This window comes from Hemicordylus capensis, chromosome 6 (genome assembly GCF_027244095.1).
Source record: "Hemicordylus capensis ecotype Gifberg chromosome 6, rHemCap1.1.pri, whole genome shotgun sequence".
Taxonomy (NCBI): Eukaryota; Metazoa; Chordata; class Lepidosauria; order Squamata; family Cordylidae; genus Hemicordylus; species Hemicordylus capensis.
The window spans coordinates 60887575-60908642 of record NC_069662.1 but is presented as its reverse complement, the minus strand read 5'-3'; the positions used below and the strand labels follow the sequence as shown (position 1 = coordinate 60908642).

At 42.3% G+C, this 21068-nt stretch overlaps 1 protein-coding gene across 2 annotated transcripts in view; it reads right to left on the bottom strand.

The window, feature by feature from the left end:
• Positions 1–393: 393 nt before the first annotated feature.
• Positions 394–21068, bottom strand: part of EIF2AK3 (eukaryotic translation initiation factor 2 alpha kinase 3) — a 56262-nt gene continuing 35587 nt past the window's right edge. Inside the window, exons 12-18 of one of the 2 annotated variants that reach the window (XM_053260479.1) lie at positions 19115–19213; positions 17419–17568; positions 14949–15723; positions 11404–11571; positions 6883–6984; positions 2738–2800; positions 394–1444 (exon numbers count right to left, since the gene is read on the bottom strand). In XM_053260479.1, the coding sequence (XP_053116454.1) occupies positions 1280–1444; positions 2738–2800; positions 6883–6984; positions 11404–11571; positions 14949–15723; positions 17419–17568; positions 19115–19213 (1522 nt within the window). In that variant the 3' untranslated portion in view covers positions 394–1279. The remainder of the gene's footprint in view (positions 1445–2737; positions 2801–6882; positions 6985–11403; positions 11572–14948; positions 15724–17418; positions 17569–19114; positions 19214–21068) is intronic. The other variant, XM_053260480.1, reaches the window with a different exon arrangement.

Genomic DNA, 21068 nt, shown 5'->3' with positions numbered 1-21068 from the left:
CACCTAGGTCCTTTTCATTCCTTTGGATCCAAAGAGATTTCATCTTCTGTCGTGTAATCAACGAAGTCCCCTCTATCCCTTGGTTGTTGCTGCACAGGAGTTGACGGGGATTGTACTGGTGTCTGAACTGGGGACAATGGGAGGACTCTCTTGGGCTGCAAAACTTGAACAGGCACGTGTAGTAAGTCCTTTGACATGGCTGTCGATGTCAAAATTGCTGTTGTAGAAGCCGTAAGTATCAAAGGTGACCTGAGTCTGATAATTCTAGTATTGGCTCTATGCCTCAGCATTCATGCAGAAGTACAGCTTTTTACACCCCACCTGTTGACTAAAAGCTAAAGCCTGGTACATAGGTAATGATGCAGTTTACAACTGTAAGACAAGACAACCACATCTAAATAAAAATTTATTAAATCAGACTTGAAAGAAGTCACAGTAATTAAATGCACCTGACAATTGTTCTGAGTGCATACTGTACACCACCAACCCAAATGGATTGATATTGCCATTTTATAAATAAAAATAAACATATTTACAGTGAGAAAGAGGTGTGTTATTCAGTTATCAACTTATTCTATTAAAGAAGTGTGTCGGACAGAGTTTACTACAAGCCTGCAAGATTATCTTAGATACTACATTTCAGGAATTACCAAATTTTCAATAAAGGTTTACTTTCTTACAAAGGCAGTTCAGACTTGTATCCAACCAATTCTTTTGCTAAATCTTCTTCTATCTTCACCTAAAGGTTTTTCAATAACCTCTACTGTGTAGAAACAAATACAATTTAATCTAAAGCTGATTAATGGCCATAAAACTATTCTCACTTTGCAAGTTATCCTCCAGGGACAAATTAAAAAAGAGTTTTTCTCTATTTCAAGCTTGCTTTATGATCTCCATGCCTTGAGTTATTCTAATCAGGACATATATGATGCTTCAAGACAGATTTGTTCTATAAAAATACAGAATTTAACATTATTTACATAGCAGGCTTCTCCTTTCAATTTGCTAGAAAATATTTACATGATCTCAACACAAGAGTATATAAGAAATAAAGTAGGCCACATTTTAGTTGAGTGGTGAAAGCCATTCACTTCAAGAGGACTGAGAACAAACACAAACTCTTAGCTTCATTCATCATAATTTTGTGCATAAATCTGAGATAAGAAAATAAAGCATAGGAGTACAAATAATCCAGAGATGTTGCTTGATGTTAGATTCTCCAGCTAAATGACCAGTTTCTGAGATGTGTTGAATGTGCACATAATAATTATCAGCCTGGCTATCTTGAATGCTTTATTCCACATGAACTCATTGTCCGTGATCTCTGCCTGAGCACTGGCTTTGCCGGGAGTTCCAAATCTTCAAATAAAGGGTTTTCAATAATGTCCGCAGCCTCTGGCCTTTCTGTGGGGCTTGGGGAGAGCATGTGCTTTACCATCGTGTACTAAATGTAAAGATAACACAGTGTGATTTCAGGGAATATAAATGTTTTCAACTGCTTATTAAAGGGAATATGCAAATCCTAGCCATGTGCGAAGGTATTTCTCTGCATAGCAGTTGGGAGTGTATAGATTTTATATAGATTTCATGCCCTCATTTTTACCTTTACAGTTTAAAGACACATTACTCATCAGTTTGTTATGAGAGTGCACTCTCTTTTTACAATACTCTAGATATTTTTCTAAAAAATCTTTTTAAAACCCTAAAGAAACTTTCTGTTGGCACTGATAATTCACTTAGGTTTGGTCCTAGAGAATGGTCTGGAAGATACGCGATGTCACCTAGCTCTAGGTTAAGGTATCCAGATGGTAGATTGCTGTGAATTCCATGTAAGTCACTCTAAGGAGGATTTGAGGGAGGGGAATGCTGATGTAAAATTCAATACCACCATGGTGAGTGTATTAACAGGAAATATGAATATATTTCTCCAGTGTTAAAAAAATCAACATTGACTTCCAGTACTGTTCCAGAAATGGGGATAAAGTGTTAAGCACTATAAAGCCTCTTAAAGTCTGAAATGGTTCTGGCTCAACATATCTGCACCATCTTCGCCACTATGAACCTGCCTATTCTTCAAGATCACAACAGGGGCCTGACTTTAGGGACTGGGCAGGGGAAGGGAAAAGGGGATTTTCTTTTGTGGTGTCATAACATTTGTACCACCCTGCCTAGAACAGCCTACCTGGTGTCTACACTGTGCTCCTTCAAACAAAACATAAAAGTTATTCTGTTGTTTTTTAAATGATTGTGTATGAGTTTTACTGTGGCTGAATTGTATTGCTGCTTTTATCAATTTGTCATTTTATTTTAGCTTGTCTGTACAATTGTTTTCATACTTTTTCATTGCGATTAATCTTAAACGTGCAAGATCATCAATAAATTGAATAAATATGTTTTAGACACTGTATTAGTGTTAGGAGAGCAATCTTAAACAGAAAATGTAGTAGAAACCAAATCCACTAAAATATCCTCCAATATCTTTACCATGGTAAAAAATGTTCAGTTTTGAAATTAGTAATCCATTTAATTTTTTCATTATATATTTTAGATTAAATATTCACATAGATCAAGCTTTTATATGCAGTTACTAGTAAGCTGTGAAATAAAAAGATTAGATTGGTAAGAGCAGATGTGTCCTGCTCCTACATGTGACAAAGGAAAAATAGATTTCCACAGTAAAGTAAATCAGAACCTAGAAACACATGAGCATAGATTGACCACCAAAATGTATACTTACCTCCTGTGCATATTTCTGAATGAACAGCGGGGGAAATGTCAAACTCCTCACTTCACTCAATGTCTGTAACAACATTTTTAAAAAGGGCTTTGAATTTTCATTTGAAATCATGTCCTCCATTAATCTTACCCAAAAGCCCTACACACACACACACACACACACACACACACTCTCTCTCTCTCTCTAAAGCATTCTGAGAATAAACAGAAGTGACTAGTGCTTACTTGGCTACCTACCGGTAAGCAAGGAAGAATGTCTAGATTAGTCCTGGCCTGATCCAGCAGGCTTTTAGGTTCCTATGAACTACACACATCCCACACAATGCAAGTCCACATTCCAGGTCCTACCCCTAAGTTATATATATGTTAATAATATTTCTCCCCAATAGGGTGGGTTAATTTAAATCAAGCTTCCCACTGATACTTTACATATTCTTAAATGATGGTGCAAATCTGATCACTAAAACGTGTAAACACGTGTAAACTTACAACTCAAGAGAGCATTTCCTACATCTCGAAGTGTATACTTTGTGTAATTTTTTAAAGATAATTTGATTTTTACTAACTTAGGAAATAGCACAGGCTCCCTGGTTTTTAATGTAATGGCTGCCTTTATTCACCTGTGTCAAGCTGCTCTGCATCTCCTTTCTGTACTTCTTACACTTGACACATTTTCATTTTTACTCAGGAAAGGAATTTCTTCAAAATATTCCCAGAGAGGGAATATTTTATGCCCAGAAGCTATGATAGTTTTTCTGTGGCAAAGTGTCGGGCAATATAGGAAGCTGTGTACTGAATAATGTCTTTCTTTTTCTTGCCACTGTTTTCCTACTCCACCTCCTTTCCTATATGTCTCTGTCTTAACTCCTCTGCCTTGGTCCTGCCTAGCCACAAAACAACAGCCTACTATCCAGCTTGTGTCTTTGTACATGCGACTAGTCTGCTTAGAAACAGAAACAGAAAGCCCAGAAATTTTCAAGAGCAAGAGATGGTAGTTGCTGGGCAGACTAGAACTACTTTCATGAGATGAAACTAAAATGAATGCCCATGTGTAATTGGTAGGCAACTCAATCATGTGTATGATAACAATCATTAATCCATTTTTAGGAGACTGTAAGTGAGAGGAGATCTGGTCTTGTGGTAGCAAACATGACTTGACCCCTTAGCTAAGCTGCTTAGAGAGCTTAGAAACCGCTTAGAGAGCTTCGGCTATAGAGCGGTATATAAATGTAAGTGCTATTGCTATTGCTAAGCAGGGTCTGCCCTGGTTGCATATGAACGGGAGACTTGATGTGTGAGCACTGTAAGATATTCCCCTTAGGGGATAGAACCACTCTGGGGAGAGCAAAAGGTTTCAAGTTCCCTCCCTGGCATCTCAAGATAGGGCTGAGACACATTGCAACCTGCAACCTTGGAGACGCCGCTGCCAGTCTTAGACAATACTGAGCTAGATGGACCTATGGTCTGACTCAGTATATGGCAGCCTCCTATGTTCCTAAATGTTGGTACAACATGCTTGTGATGAGATTTAGTTTTAACCATATATTTTAAATGATAATTTGAAATCTAGTACATTATTTACATTTTTAAAAGATCCCATTTAAAGAAAAAATCCATTAAATAAAAATTCCATTTTTAATTTTTAAATATTTTTATCCACCCTGTTTCCCACCCTTCTAAGGAGCTCAGGACAACATACATGGTTCTCTCTCTCGCTCCCCAATATTTTATTCCTAACAACTTTGAGAAGTTAAGCTGAGAATGAGTGAACCTGCTGAGCTTCACAACTGAATGGAGATTTGGCCTTGCCAGATCTTAATTCAAGGTTCTAACCAATATTCCGCACTAGCCTTCTTTATCTGGCATCTTGATGTTTAGACTATAAATCATTTGGAGCAGGAACTATTGGTAGAAACTTTGTAGCTCCTTGTGCAACTGGGTCCAGCCTGCTTGTGGGTTTTAAATGTTTATATAGTTACAGATTAAAATGTTCCAGCTAAATTGTATAAGATACACTCGTTCAAAACCCTTCTAAATTTACAGGTTTTGGTTCAATGAAACACTGCTAGCAAAGCACCATTCTAGCCATGATGTCTAAATATACCAAAAGATTGACTGCTAATTTTACCAAATGCTTTTGGATTGATCATATGCATCAGTTCCTAGCATTCTTTACAACATGCTGCTATCAGTTGTGCTCATTAACACAGAAGACTACCTCCCTCTAGTGGACATTTATACTATACAGGAAACACAAATTAAAAACCAATAATTGCTACAATAAAGGTCCGTGGTAACATGACTTTGTCTATGTAGGGTACAAGACAAGAAAGCTTCCCAACATGCCTAATGAGATTAAATAAATATTTTCACTGTCATTCTCTCTAAATTACACATAGTTCCAAAATTTTTGTACAAGTATTTTGACATACAAAAGGTCAATGTGAGAACATGCCCCAATTTGTATCCAGTTTAAAGTCAGAAGATGAACGATTGGGATAGCTCAGTGTCGACCACAGAGCCCTGCGGTTGTCTTTGGTAGAATACAGAAGGGGTTTACCATTGCCATCTCCCACGCAGTGTGAGATGATGCCTTTCAGCATCTCCCTATATTGCTTCTGCCCGATATAGGTGTTTCCTGTAGTCTGGGAAAGATACCAGTGGGGATTCGAACGAACAACCTCTTGCTCCCTAGGCAAGTTGCTTCCCCGCTGTGCCATTAGGTGGCTAGAAATATCTTTTTACAAGTGTACCCATGAAGTTCCTAGAAGTCTTTAGCTGTATTTAATTGTTGGCCTATGATGTCATGGCTCCTCCAGGGAGTTTATAGACACACAACTCTATGCAATGGCATTTAAGCCTTTTTCAGCCCAGACTATATGCTTGTGGGTCTCCCAAGCAGTACCAGAACCTTTTCAGGTCCACCTTGGCATTACCAGAGACCAAACAGAAACAGGCAACTGGGAATGCAATATGAGATAAAGTTTCGACAACAGTATCTCTCTCTCTTACTGAATCTCAAGAACAAATGGGCTGAACAAGTCTCCAAGTAACTCAGATAACTTGGCAAGACCTTCCATGAAGATAATATAGGTATGGTATTGTCCATTCACAAAGGTTAAGCCTCACAGCAATAGTGAGCTTGCCCTGAAGTAATTCAGTTTATCTAAAGGCCAGGCTTAATCTGTAGTCAAATAAGGATTCATGTTCTAGAAGATGCTCAATCCAGACACCCAACAAAGCCGCCCCCTCCCGCACTTATAATTTTTTGGCTTTCAGAAAAATTCCACCCACAAGAGCAGTTCAGCGTCATTCAGAACAGTGTGTAGCTTCACTTTGCTGTTCTCAAGGATTGAAACTGCCCACACCAATCGCTAACACAACCATCTACACCACTGGAAGCCCAGAGAGAGTGCAAGAATTTCTGAGCTGAAATCACTATCTGAAATCACTATTTTGGGGGCCCTCAATTTCTTGCAAGCTATGAGCCTAGCTGCTCAGAATTTCCACTTGCCAGGTGAATCTCCCATCTCATTTCTCCAGCACAAGGCGAAGCTACAAGACAGGTAGCTTGAATAGAACTGTTTCTCTATTCCCACTTTCTCATTCCTTCTCTCTCGCTCAAGTGTCCTAGCGCCTGCAACTGTATCTTTGTCCCTCAGAGCTAACCTATAACTGTGTATTAGGATCAACTCTATACCATTTTCAGAGTATCGACCCCCTTATGGAAGATTACTGCCAGCAAATCTGCTGAGGAGCTAACTACTGCCTTCACTTTGTAAATCTCTGATCTTTAATAAAACTTCACTTTGCTTATAAGAAACGTGTCTGTACTCTACTGTGCCTTTCTGAGTACTCTAACAAGGCTGTATCCTATCCTATCCATGGTCAGCTTTCCTCAGCGTATAAGCTGGCTGTATGCAGGTTTGCACTAAGCTGAGTTAAAAATCCCCCACATTAAACCAAAGCATCGTCATAAAGGATGGTAACTTCCAATCTCAGAACAAACCTGATAATAGATGTATTGGTGCTGAAGGTGTGCACCTCATAAGGGTGTAAATAAAACTGTTTTAGTGCAAAGCTATAATAGTTCATTTGAAACACAAAGGGCAGAAAAAGTATATCTTCTAGGAGGAGTATACCTACCCTGACTCTCTCCATTTGCGTGCTGAAAGGGTAAAGGAGCTCAAACAAGATCAACCCCAAAGAGAAGATGTCCACTTTGTGTGAATAAGTGTTTCCACAGATCTGGAAGATTCAAGAAGAAGAATAGTGATCCAAGGTGTTCGCAGCAACAACCACATCTTCCATGTACACAAAAGCTCACATTTACTCCTTTCCGTGCTTATTTCTGCCAAAATATTATACAGGATCAAAGAGAGCTCTGTCCAACAAATCCATTTTTAACTTCTGTTTTAATACACCTTATATGCAGCTTTAAAACTATATAATTAGTCATGTAGGCATCAAAAGAAATAAAATTTGGTCTCATTCTCTCATTAAGATGGATCAATTCATTAATTGATACGAATTTTACCACCTGATAATTTAATTCAGGACCCCCATTTCTCCCTTTTCCTTTTATGTTGCCTCTGTTGTATCTCTTGGTGGTTTTTTCTTCCAAAAAACCTCCAGAATAAAATTTTGCCATTTATCCAAGAAGAATATATCCACCTTCATCAGGTTATGGTTGAGAAGCAACAATATTCTGGGTAACACATCCATCTTAACTGCTGCAATTCTTCCAGACCATTGTAATTATAAGGTGGTCCAAAGACACACCACCTTTTCAATTTCTTTAAACTGCTTTTGGCAACTGAATTCCATTAGCTTACTCAAAGCCTTCTCTATCCATATCCCCAAATACCTCCCTCTCTCCTACTGAATCTCAAGGACAAATGGGCTGAACAAGTCTCTGAGTAACTCAGATGACTTAGCAAGACCTTCCGTGAAGACAATACAGGTATGGTATTGTCCATTCCCAAAGGTTGAGCCTCATACCAATAGTGAGCTCTGCCCTCAAGTAATTCAGCCTATCTAAAAGCCAGGCTTAATCTGTGGTCAAACTGAAACCTGGTTTCAGTTTCCATGATACAGAGGTCAATAGAATTGCTTCTCTTACAGCTGAAGCTTGCAGATTCAAACCAACTAATTCAGGCATTTAACAATTAATTGTTTAGCTGAAATTCTTCTATATTCCTGGAATGGGTGATAGTAAGTGCTATGTCGTTTGTATACACCGATACTTTCCATCAATGAATGACAAAACAAAACTAAACTACTAACTCCAATTTACCTCAATTTATGAGGCAAATAGAAGTGGGGACAAAGGGCAACCCTGCCTGGTGCTCCAAGGTAATAAAAATAATGTGAATGGTACTTGTCAACTAACATGCTATTGGATTAGCAAACATCAGCTGTATACATTTCTTAAACTGGCCACCAAGATTAAAATACTCCAGCACTAATAATAAATATTGCCATACTAGATCATCAAGTTTTTCTTGCATCCAGAAATAGTAAATCAGTGTTATTATTGGATTTGGTTACTTTACAGAAACAGCTGTATACTAACTGTTGCTTTCCTACCCCTAATGAAATCTGGCCTATATGGATGTTAGGTAGCATATTATTTAACTTAAAAGATAAGGGAAGATCAGATTTTGAAGTTTTAATTAAGACTGCAGGTGTGCAAAGATGTTCATGTTGCTGGAAACTATTTGAGGGGACAAGAAAGCGGGCTGAGGAGACCTGGGAGGAAAGCTGACTGGTGACCTTTCATAAGGGAGAAGTTTGAATGCGGCTGTCCCTGGGAGGGAAAAGGGGCGGTTTAGGTGGGAGGTGGAAATCTCTTTTGCCCTCAACCAATCTGAGGCTGTTGGGGAAGTGATTAAAGAGAAGCTTTGCTGGCTGCCAAGAGACAAGCAGCCACACCAGCCTATCAAGAAAATACCAAATTGGTTTTTTTGGCAGTGCTTTTTAGAGCTTAATCTAGAAGGAATGAAACACACTTTTTTTTTGCCAGTTCACAGAGACATGGACATTGTTTTATAGTATTAAGAAAAAACTTGGAATATTTATTAAAATAATTCCAATGAATGTCTGGAAGCTTGGTATAAATTGAAATTTTTGTTAAGTTTATGAGATTATATATTTATTTATTTAAAATTTTTCTATACTGCTCAAAATGCGTGTCTCTGGGCGGTTCACAAATTAAAATAATTTAAAACATCAAATCAATTAACAATTAAAATCATTTAAAAGGTTAAAAACATTTAAAACCCAGTATTGAAATAATTTAAAACTATAAGTCTAATTAAAAGCCTGGGTGAATAAATGTGTCTTCAGTGCCTTTTTAAAAGTTGCCAGAGATGGCGAGGCTCTTATTTCAACAGGGAATGCATTCCAGAGTCCAGGGGCTGCAACGGAGAAGGCTCGTTCCCGAGTAGCTGCCAGATGAGTTGGCGGCAGCCGCAGGTGAACCTCTCCAGATGATCTTAGCAGGCGGTGGGACTCATGGCGAAGAAGATGTTCTCTTAAATACCCAGGGCCTAAGCTGTTAAGGGCTTTATAGGTAATGACCAGCACCTTGCATTTTGCCTGGAAACATATTGGCACCCAGTGCAATTCCTTCAACACAGTAGTAGTATGGTCTCTTCTAGATGACCCAGAGTTCAACCTGGCTGCCACGTTCTGAACCAACTGCAGTTTCTGGACTATGTACAAAGGTAGCCCCACACAGAGCGCATTGCAGTAATCCAGAGGTTACCAGCAGATGTACCACTGTTTTGAGGTCATTCATCTCAAGAAATGGACATAGCTGGAGTATCAGCCAAAGCTGACAAAAAGCACCTCTGGGACACCAGGGAGAGGTTCGGATCCAGAAGCATCCCCAGACTGTGTACCTGCTCCTTCCGGGGGAGCGTGACCCCATCCAGAACTGGCAGATAAAACTCGTCTCCTGAGTTTCAACCCTGCAGAGTAAGTACCTCCATCTTATTTGGATTCAGCCTCAGTTTGTTATCCCTCATCCAGCCCATTACTGCCTCCAGGCAAGCATTTAGGGAGGTTATGCCTTCTCCTGATGATGCTGACATGGAGAAATAGATTTGCATATCATCAGCATATTGATAACACCCTGCACCAAATCCCCTGATGACCTCTCCCAGTGTTTTCATGTAGATGTTAAACAACATCGGAGACAATACGGAGCCCTGAGGGACACCATACGGAAGTTCAGATTTTGAATAACAGCAGTCTCCAAGAGACACCACTGGAATCTGCCCATGAGGTAGGAGCGGAACCACTGCAAAGCAGTGCCTCCCACGCTCAACCCCCTCAGACGTTCCAAAAGGACACTATGGTCAATAGTATCGAAAGCCACTTAGAGATCCAAAAGGACCAACAGAGTCACACTCCCTCTGTCAATTCCCAACTGGAGATCATCCATCAGGCCAACCAAGGTAGTCTCCACCCCATAGCCTACCTGAAAGCCAGTTTGAAATAGGTCTAGATAATCAGTTTCCTCAAAGACCGCCTGGAGCTGGGAGGCCACCACCTTCTCAATCACCTTGCCCAACCATGGAAGGTTGGAGACAGGCCTGTAATTGCTTAACTCTGAGGGATCCAAGGCAGGCTTCTTCAAAAGTAGTCTAATTATTGCCTCCTTAAAACAAGGAGGCACCCTGCCCTCCCTCAGAGAAGCATTTATAATCTCTACCAGGCCCTCTACAACAGCCTCCCTGCCAGATAGTACAAGCCATGTCAGGCAAGGATCAAGAAGGCAGGTGGTAGGCTGCACCATTCCAAGCAACCTGTCCACATCCTCAGGAGTCACGAACTGAAACTGATCCAGGGTCATCACATAAGAGGTGTTGCTGGACACCTCGGCATCAGACTCTGTAACAATTGTGGAGTTTGAATCCAAGTTGGATTCGAATACAATCCGAATACAAGAGATTTTGTCCACAAACAACTCACTAAAAACATCATAGTGAGTAATTGTTGGTTCCAAGTACTGATTAAAGGGTGAAAGGGTGCACATTAGCCCCTTCACTACTCTGAACAACTCCACTGGATGTGAATTTGCGGATGCAATACAAGAGGAAAAGAATCGCTTCTTTGCCACATGTATTGCCTGAGCACAGATCTTCAAATACTCTCTATGTAATAATGTCGGATTCAAGTCAAGTCTTCCTCCACTTGCGCTCTACCTTGCCGCTTCAGCCCGTGTAGTTTTTCCGTATACCAAGGGGCCAGTTTCGAAGCAGGTCGGAGAGGATGCTTAGGAGCGAAAATGTCCACTACCCTGGTGAGTTGATTATTCCAATTCTCCACCAGAGTGTTGACAGGGTCATGAGCAGAGCAAACACTAAATTCCTCCAAGGCTTCCTGGAATCCTACTGGATCCAATAATCTTCTTGGGCAGACCATCCTAATGCGCCCTCCGCTCCTGCGGAGGTGGGAAGTTGTCATGAGTTATGAATGATAGGGACAATCTGGGTGATATTTCTGTGTGGAACAAATGTAACAACTTTGGATGAATTATTAACATAAGGAGGTTAATACTCTTAGCAATGACACTATTCCAGCAATCTAGGATTTAAGTGCTAGAGTTGTGTTTACGAGAATTCTGCTGGCTGAGAAAGACCAAAGCACAGAACGCACCTGTTCTGGGCTCATGTATAGTTTGGTCCCAACTTGACCTGTGTGCCTGTAGTAAGCCGGCATTGGTGTTAGAACAGATTCTTCCTCCTCATCTTGGTCCATTGCGGTCACGAGCCCAAAGTCTCCAACTTTTACTACGTCATCCATTGTAAAAAAAATATTGGAAGGCTAGAAAAACAAATCAGATGAACACACACAGAATTACTATCAAAAAGTTAAGACACCTAGCATACTGCTCCTATCACCAAGGTCTGTTTTAGATAATAATGGCGATTCCCACATTTTATCACTACATTTTCCAAAACTGTTAAGCTTTGCAATACTTATGCAAGGAAGTCCCTGCTCCCTTGCATAAGCATAAAACACATATGTATAGAGTAGAAAACAGTCCTGAGGATTCTGTTGAACCATAAGGAAGGGTAAACATTTCAAAGATGGGACACAGTAGTGGCACACTTTACAAAGAGCAACAGACAGGTCACAAGTTGGCAGAATAGCAACAAGCAAGACATCTCACAGCAGCAGTATCACAGCTGACAACAAAAATGCAGAGGGGTGGAGGAAAACAGCCACATCACCTCCTGCTCCTCTTCCTCACAGGCTGAATTGCATCTAGTGCAGCCTGGCCCTTGAGAACAATTGCTTTTTAAAAACGTTTACATACCACCTTTTAATCTTTATATTTTCATTGGCAAGGGCAGTTCCGTGTAAGCAAGTGTAAAGTGATGCATATTGGGGCAAAAAACTCAACTTCACATATACACTGATGGAGTCAGAGCTGTCAGTGACTGACCAGGAGAAGTTCTTGGGGTCATGGTGGACAGCTCATTGAAAATGTCAACTCAGTGCGCGGCAGCTGAGAAAAAGGCGAATTCCAGGGATTATCAGGAAGGGGATTGAAAATAAAAATGCAGATACAGAGCGCCAAACTGATTTAGGCAAGGCTCTAAATGTCCCTATTACTGAACATTTAAGGGGAGTGTGTATGTGTGTGTGTGTGTGTGTGTATATGTGTGTGTGTGTGTGTGTGTGTGTAGATAGATGGATAGCAACACCTGCTGCATATCTTACGCAGCTAGAAGCCCCTAACTACAGAATGGCAACCTAAGGGCTGTGCTAGATGGAAGATAAAGGAAGATCCCTTTTTTGGAACGTCTGTACCCCTGCAACGTTGGCCAAGTTGAACTACTGAGCATTTCCTCCTTCACTGCATATTCTACAGAGACATCCGCAATACCCTTATTCTTCCATTACTTATCAGGCTGCCAAGCAGTTCTGGCCATTTTTGTGTCATCTAGGAGTATGCACGGAACCGCCACACTGCGGTCCGGCACTGGGGTGGGGGGTCGCTTTAAGAGCGGCGGGAGGGTTTACTTACGCCTCCCGCCGCTTTCCACTGTGGTGCCGTAATTAGTAGTGTAATTGGAGCGGCAGGATACCTCCCTGCCGCCCCTTCCCCGCTGCGGCTAGGCAAAGCTCCCAGTAATGCTTTGCGCGTGCCGTGCGTGCGCACAAAGCATTACTGCGAGCTTTGCCGAGCCGCAGCGGGGAAGGGGCGGCAGGGAGGTATCCTGCCACCCCAATTACACTACTAATTACGGCGCCACAGCGGAAAGCGGCAGGAGGGGTAAGTAAACCCTCCTGCCGTTCTTAAAGCGACCCCCCACCTCCAATCCGGACCACCCAGGTCCGGACCGGTCCGGGCCCATCCCTAGTGTCATCCTATCAGTTTCTGATTGCTTCATAACACACAATGTTGTCAAGTTCTGTGCAGCAGTGTGCAAAATTCATCAAAGTCTAACTGCCAACAAATTTTAGCCTAACCTGGCCTGACACAGTACATACTTGTACACAGTATCAGCTCATCATGGTAAGCAGACGATGCACCGCATCAGGGCGCCGCCTGCTGGAGGGTGCCATGTGCCACCTCGCTTACTCCTCATGCAGCCTCTTCACCAGATCTTTTGGTTCTTCCTTCACAGCCACAGACCCAATCGGATTCTGCTTTTGGTTGGTTCCCTCTTCCCACACCTTCAATTTCTTGCATTGATTGGCCACATTCTCTTTCCTTCCCACCTCCGCTCGATGCACAACAGGACGGAATGAAGGGAGTGCCGAAAAGAGCAAGGCTGTCTCCTCTTCCACTCACGGAATAAGTGGCCCAATTGGTGTCTGTGGGTTTAGCTAGCTCTGTTTCTAGGCAGGGGTTGCTCCTAGTTCATTAGAAACATGTATTCAAACAGAGGCACATGTGAATGGAGCATGCCTCATGCCCGTCCCCTCCTGCTCTTTGAATTGTTCAGCAAAGAAGAAAATAAAGGCTTGAATCTGTTGTGGGGTGTGTGTGTTCTTAAGAAGCTGTTGGCAGTTTAAAAGAGGAATCACAGCTCATGGTATATTATATTATTATTATTATGTTTATATCTCGCTCTTCCTCCAAGGAACCCAGAGTATGTACTACATTCCTCCAAGGAGCCCAGAGTATGTACTACAAGTATGTACTACATACTTGAGTTTCTCTTTCATAACAACCCTGTGAAGTAGGTTAGGCTGAGAGAAATGACTGGCCCAGAGTCACCTAGCTAGTTTCATGGCAGAATGTCCACCTGGCATTCTGCAGGGAGGCTGCCCCACCTCCACTGCTCAGCTGGCCTCCACACATGCTGGGCGAGTTGCTGCCAGTGGTGAAGAGCAGCGTTTTTTGTTTTAAAGGAATTGCAAGCCGCCTTTGCCCCCTGGAGCCAACCGTGCAGGCTATGGGGTTGGGCAGGGGGAAGAGTGCACAGGGCTTGGACAACTGCAACAATCACCCCGGGCTCTGTGCCTCCGTGCTGCTGCTGCCTTCCTTGGCTGGGGCTCTGTGTGCACCTCACCCCCTCCATCTGAACTCGACCCTGCACCCAGCTACAGTCAGCCCTACACATGCTCTCTCTTTCACTCCCACCCCCATCACTGGGCACTCTCTCCCCCCTGCCTCCAGATGTGTGCTCTCTCTCTGTTGCTCCTGCCTTGCTGCACCACCAACTATCCTCGCACTCCGACAAACAGCACCCTTTTGCTCCTCCTCCTGCTTCCCTTCCTCCACGTGTGCACTCTTTTGATCTCACTGTGGCCACCGCACTCATACCAGCACTCTCTCTTTCCCTGCTCCTATCCTGTGTATGCTGTCTCTTTCTCTCTGCTCCACAGCCTGTCACTGCCTTCATTCTCTCTCCTCCCCGCTCTCCACTTAGTGAAAGGAGCCCTCAGACAGCTGCAACCCGCCCACCCACCAATAGTGAAGATAATTAGAGTGAGTGAATCACATTACAGCTGCCAATTTAGACTTTGGATCACACATGCTAATCCTCAAGCGGCTCATTCAATATGCAGGACACTCCCAACACCCTCCATCTGGAGGCATTCTAATCCTTCAGGTCCTGCTCAAGGAAACAAGGCAATGATCCCAACTGAGAATTCATGAGGTTTCCAAGTATGGCCATGCAATCCATTAGTTTGCGCGACAAAGCAAAAACAGAACTGTCAGTGTTGTTTTCAATACAAACCTTGAGATCCCGGTGCATTAACCCTTTACTATGCAGGAACTGAACAGCCTCAGCTATCTGAAGGAATATCAGTAGGCATTCTGTCCTTTCCCTCTCCTCAATTGCACACCTCCTGTTCAACCAGTCTTTGAGGTTTTCTTTCCTGCAGAGCTGCATCTGGATGTAAAGGTACACTTTTGGAGTCATAGGCTTGACTTTTTGTGCAGAATTCTTAGAGAGGTCCAAGCTTAAGGTTGTTGGTCTTGGTGGAGAAATGGACAAATGGCTTGCTGAAGAGGATTTCCTACTAGTGGATCCTTTTGTGCTTGTTGCTTTAGCCTCACAGTGGCTATGATCAAGTGACTCATTGCAGTTATCTTCTTTACTAGAAATATTATCACAACCAGAGTCCTCAAAGACAATAGAAGAAGATGTCCTCTCCCTTACCCTCACTGTTGGTGTGGCTGGAGGACAAAGTTCAAAGGAGTGTCCAGGATCATTTTCGTCAAAAGTACTTTCCCCTATGTCACAATCAGTGAGAAGGCTGTCCTGCATGTTTGACACAGGTTCTGCCAACTGGCTCAAGTCTTCATTATCAACGGAAGAGAACTTCAGTGGGGAAAGCTGGCTCTCTGATGAATCTGACTGGCCACAAGGTATCCCAATAGAAAGCAAGGTCTTCCTCTTTCCAGATGTAGTAATAACTTCAATGTGTTCCTCTGTAGAGAATGGCTCAGTTCTTATTTTAAATGATGGCACTTCCATTGGGCTGGGAGAACTGAGTGGCCAATCCGTACTAAAAAAATGCCACAGATTACAAAACTTAGTTCACCTTAAAATGCACTGCATGAAGAACAATTACATAATATCATTTGATTTCTTGCTGAAAATCTATTAGCTAAGTATTCACAAATAAGCGTCGCCCTTAAACCCAGAAGTCATGACAGCTTTTCTGAAGCAAAGTGTGTGGCAATATAGGAAGCAGTGTACTGAATAATTCCTTCCCTTTTTCTTTCTAGGGATGTGCACGAAATTCGCTCGAATCGATTCAGATTTGAAAACACTGAAGGGTGTGGAGATTCACCCAAATTGATCCGAATTCACCCAAAGTTGAATTGAATTTGGTTGTGTGAATCATCACTCTATTCAATGGTTTCGAATTTGAATATGCATCCATTCAAGTGAATTTCATGTACATCCCTACCAGTGTCCCCTCTAATATTTTTAATTAGTGAGTGGGAAGAGTTTTGTCCTGGGTGGCAGTATCAAGTCAGGGTGCGCACATAACTCTTACACACACACACACACACACACACACACACACACACACACACACACGTGTTAATGACTATTATGCCGCACAAAGCAACATTGTTTTCCCCTGCGGCAGGGTGGGGGCACCCCCTCCTGTCCTCCTCCCCACCCCAGGCCCCCAGCTCTGGCCTCTGTCTGTCTGAGCTGTGGTGGGAGTGGGGGAGCTGCTGCCACCCCCTACCCTCCTCTGCAGATCTCACAAGATCAGCAGCCAGAACTGGAGGAGGAGGAGACCTGGCCGGTGGGGGGAGAGGGAGGCGGTGGCAACCCAGCCAGAAAGGCGCGCGCGGGGGGTGGGGGGAATGGGATGCCGGGCAGCTGGCAGCAGGCACAGCAGAGACTGCATGCCCACCAGAAACTGCTGCGAGGGGGCCTGGAAGTTGGTGAGTGTGTGTGCACCTTAGAGGGAACAATGTTCCCTACCTCTTTCCACCTGTATTTTTCTACTTGACCCCCTTTCCTATACTGTCTCTGTCTTAACTTCTCTGCCTTGGCTCAGCCCCATCACAAAACAACCACCCGACTATCAAGCCTATGTTTTTGCATATGTGACACTGGTCTGCTTAGAAACAGAAAGCCCAGAAATGTCCAAGAGCAAGGACTGGTAGTTGCCAGACACTGCTGGGAAGACTAGAGCCATTTTCATGAGATGAAACTAAAATGAATGCCCATGTTTGATTGATAGGTAGAGTGAGAGAGCATTATTAATCCATATAAGGAGACTTCAGTGCTTGTGTAGCATGTTTATAATGAAATTTAGCATGCTCGTATGAGATTTAATTTTAATCATATAATCATATAATTTTAAATGAGGATGTGAAATTTAGTGTTTACTTTTTTAAAAATATGATTGTTACAGGTTTTTTAAAAAAACATTATTATCTACCCTGTTCCTAATTTTACTCCTTACTTCATTTACAAATGCATACTTGGAGTCTCCTTTTCATATCTCCAAAAGCATGGGGGGGGCGGGGGTATGAAAGAAAGAAAGAAAAAGAAAAAGAAAAAGAAAGAAAAAGGGAAAAAGGGGGGGTAAGGAAATATACACACGTAATGTACAAATCAGAAGTTACAGGGTAGAAATGTAACCTTTCCCCATCACTTCTAGAATGCAGTATCTACAGAACTTTTTTTTTTTTAAAGTAAACATGGGCTATCCAGGAATGGAAAGAGATACCTTTCATCTTTTAGCCACAGTTCATCCATCTTTTCCTGCCACTTCTCAGGTGGTGCTTCCAGCCAAGCATTGAAGTACCGAACAATACCAGGGTGTTCAAGTTTCGCTAATGCTTTAACTTCTCGCATCACCTTTTCACGAGCCAATTCCCTAGAATTTGAAAAAGAGTAACAAAAGAAAAAGCCATAAGGCAGCAGTTTAATAGGGGGTGAATTGGGAAAACTATACATTCACTTTATAGAAGAGAAAGATCTCTAAGTTTAATGCGCTGGTGTGTGGAAGCTGCAGATTTAGACTTCACAGGCACAATTTCTAATAAAAAGTGAAATGCAATAACCTATTTCTAAGAAATACTTTTTTGTTTCCTTGAAAAGGGGAAAAGTACCACATCAATATAACAAGGAAGGCTTTAGTACACAAGGCATTATGTAGGATAAAATTAAGTTTACCTTAGAATAAACTACATCATTCCATACTTTAGTATCATTCATCAGATTTTCTACCCCTAATAAAGTCAGCCTTAATATATAGTGGCCTGCCTGTAGATTTTCAACGAGAAGATTTTCATAAAGGATAGGAAACATCCAGATTAGTCTCCAAGAAAAGATCACTAAGAAACCTGTCAGCAAACATTTTAAGGTACAGGGTCACAGTATGATGGACTAGAGAGTATTTATAATGGAAAAGTTCTACTTTGGAAACCATACAGACTGAGAAACAGCAGGACAAAAATATATTGGAAAATTTGACTTATTAGATAAGAATTAAACAGAGACAATGACTTTCTGTCATACTGTAAGGATTACACTTGATTAATTTTAATCTGTCCCTTTAAAACTCTTAGAAAGATGCTTTGTTTTCAAGTGCCCATTTTACTGTTTTTCCCCAGTACCAACCAAGCATCTGATGAAGTGAGCTGTAATTCATGAAAGCTTATGCAGTATTAAACCATGTAATGATCTCTTTAGTTAATCTTCAGGTTTACAAGTAGATGTAGACTATGTTAGTCATAAATAAATCCCATCAAAATGAGTGAGATTTTAAGTTAGTCATGGAACTAGCTAGTCATAAGTAAGCATTATTGAAATCAAAGAAACAAGTTTATTATGACTTGTTAGTCTGCATGCTGCCCAGAATATATCATTCACATATTAAAAGGAAGTGCTGCAAGTTTTCTGTGGAGTAGTCCAGAAGTTTAGGAAGGAGCGGGGGAGGGGGATCAGCTCCTCCCCTAGTGCACACACAAACACCGAGTGTGCTCTCACTAAAGTAGGCTGAGCACAAACCCCTTTGAATCCCAGCCAAAGCAAGCAAAACCCTCCAATCTTTTAAAAAGCAATCCAAACCTTCTCTTAAGTAGAGATGTGCAAAACAATTTGAGTTGGAAACAGCTGTTTCTAGTGTGTTTCAAGCTTGAAATGAAAACACCCTTAAAATAAAGGGCCCGTTTCGAGCTTGAAACAAAATGATCCCGTTTTTAGCTCGAACCATTTTGAGTGCCATTTTGGAGGGCAATTTTCTCCTTGAAGATTAGTTTTCTGGCAGTGGCTTCAGATCTCCTTGCTTCTTGGCTGACTTGTTTTGATCCAAATCAAGTGGCTCATAGACAAGTTGTCTTTGGGCAATTGTTCCCTCATTGGCTAGGGGGAGAGAGTGTTTTTAATGGTGTGGTGTGGGGGGGGGAGGGAGTCCTTACAGTGTACCAGTGTCTCTTGAAGAGGAATGATACATCATGAGAGGAAGGAAAGAGCAGCAGTACAGAAGCAGAGGAGAGCAGACTGGTAGAGTGTGGCACCTAGTAGAGAAAGAGACAGAGAGTACCTGTGGCGTATTTATTACATTTCTATACTGCCTTATTCAAAGGCTCTGAGTGGTGTATCTATCTCTCTTCCCACCCCCCTTAAACTTTAAATAGGGCCTAGTTTGGGAAATGGATTTTAGATATGCACTAGAACAGGATGCATTGGTTAAATTAGGAGACTAGGTAAATGCCACTCTGGTGTCCCATGGGGAACAATGGAGTGTTTCAAATTCCCCATTGTTCCCTATGGCTGAAACACTTGAAACACACTAAACTGATTCAAAATGTTTCAAGTGTTTCAATGAAAAGTTTAGAGGATTTTGCGTTTTGAAACGAAACACACCCGTTTCATGAACACCTCTACCCTTAAGGAGGCCTTTGGAAATATGCTTATAGATTTACTGAGATACTATATTCTGAACTAATTAAGCATTAATCTAACATTAAGCATTAATCTAACTAATTAAGTAGGTTTTATGATGCTTCATTTTAAAGCTTTTGAAAGCTACTTTGAGCCACTGGATGAAATGAGATATAAAGCAAATACCAATAATTCATAAGTGAACCATTGTACCAGTCAGAGATGCATTTCATGAAGGCAATGAGACTGGGCCTTACAATACTGGGTTCCCTTCTTTAAATTTAGAAAGGAGCACCTGTCACTCACCATGAAGGCTTCTTCTTGCTGCTGGTGTTGAGGACATCTCACGTGGGTTATCCTCCCCAGCATTCTCCAGGACATATTTAAATTAGTCAAAGAGCCTTTAAGAGGCCCAGGAGGAAAGCCCCTCCCAGTTTAGTAGTCAAGCCAAGCTTCTAGAAAGGAAAAAGTCCATAAAAGATAATATTAGTAATGGAAAAATGCAGTTAAACAAGGTACAGATCAGTAGCCACAGACTACCTGGGTGGGTCGAGATGCCCTCAACACCAGCAGCAAGAAGAAGCCTTCACGGTGAGTGACCAATGCTCCTTTCTCAGCTGCTGGGTGAGGACATCTTACGTGGGACATGCCACAGCTAACAAGACCCTGGGAGGGCGGGCAACCCCAGCTACTGGGAAGGAAGAACATGGAGTACACGCCTGCCCAAGGCCGCCTGGGATGAGTGCATTAGGTCTAACTTGTAATGCCTCGTAAATGTGGATGGAGATGACCATGTTGCCGGTCTGCAGATATCTTTCAAGGGAGTGTTTGTGGAGAAAGCTGCCAAGGTGGCTGCTGAGCAAGTGGAATGAGCCATAAGCTTCAGTGGAGTAGGAAGGTGCTGGACTTTGTAAGCCAGGGAAATACAGGCCTTGATCCATCTGGACAAAGTAGAGGACGATACCTGTTGCCCCATTGTGGATGGCAGGTAGGATACAAACAATGCTTCCATGGAGCAGAATGAGGAGGTATGAGACAGGTAGGTTTTCAGGCAGTGGCGAATGTCCAACTTGTGCCACTTTTTCTCTCTTGGGTGAGAGGGGTTAGGACAGAAGGAGGGTAGAATTAGGTTCTGTGGAATACTGAGGCCACCTTTGGTAGCACCGAAGGATCCAGTATCAGTCACCGAATCCGAGGAGAAGATGCAGAATCTGGGATTGGCAGAAAGGGACCTGAGTTCAGAAACTTGCCTGGCAGATGTAATAGCTATCAGGAAGGCTAGCTTCATGGACAGAATGTGGAGGGAGATAGAGCGTAATGGTTTAAACGGAGGTGCATGTAGTACCCTGAGGACCTTGTGGAGGTCCCAGTGTGTTGCGTTCAGTCGCCGAACATGTTGCGTTCAGTCGCAAGCCTGGATCAGGCTGGGTCATGATGGAGGACTGGACCCTGGCGGAGGAGATCGCTGCTTATTGGGAGGAACCACAG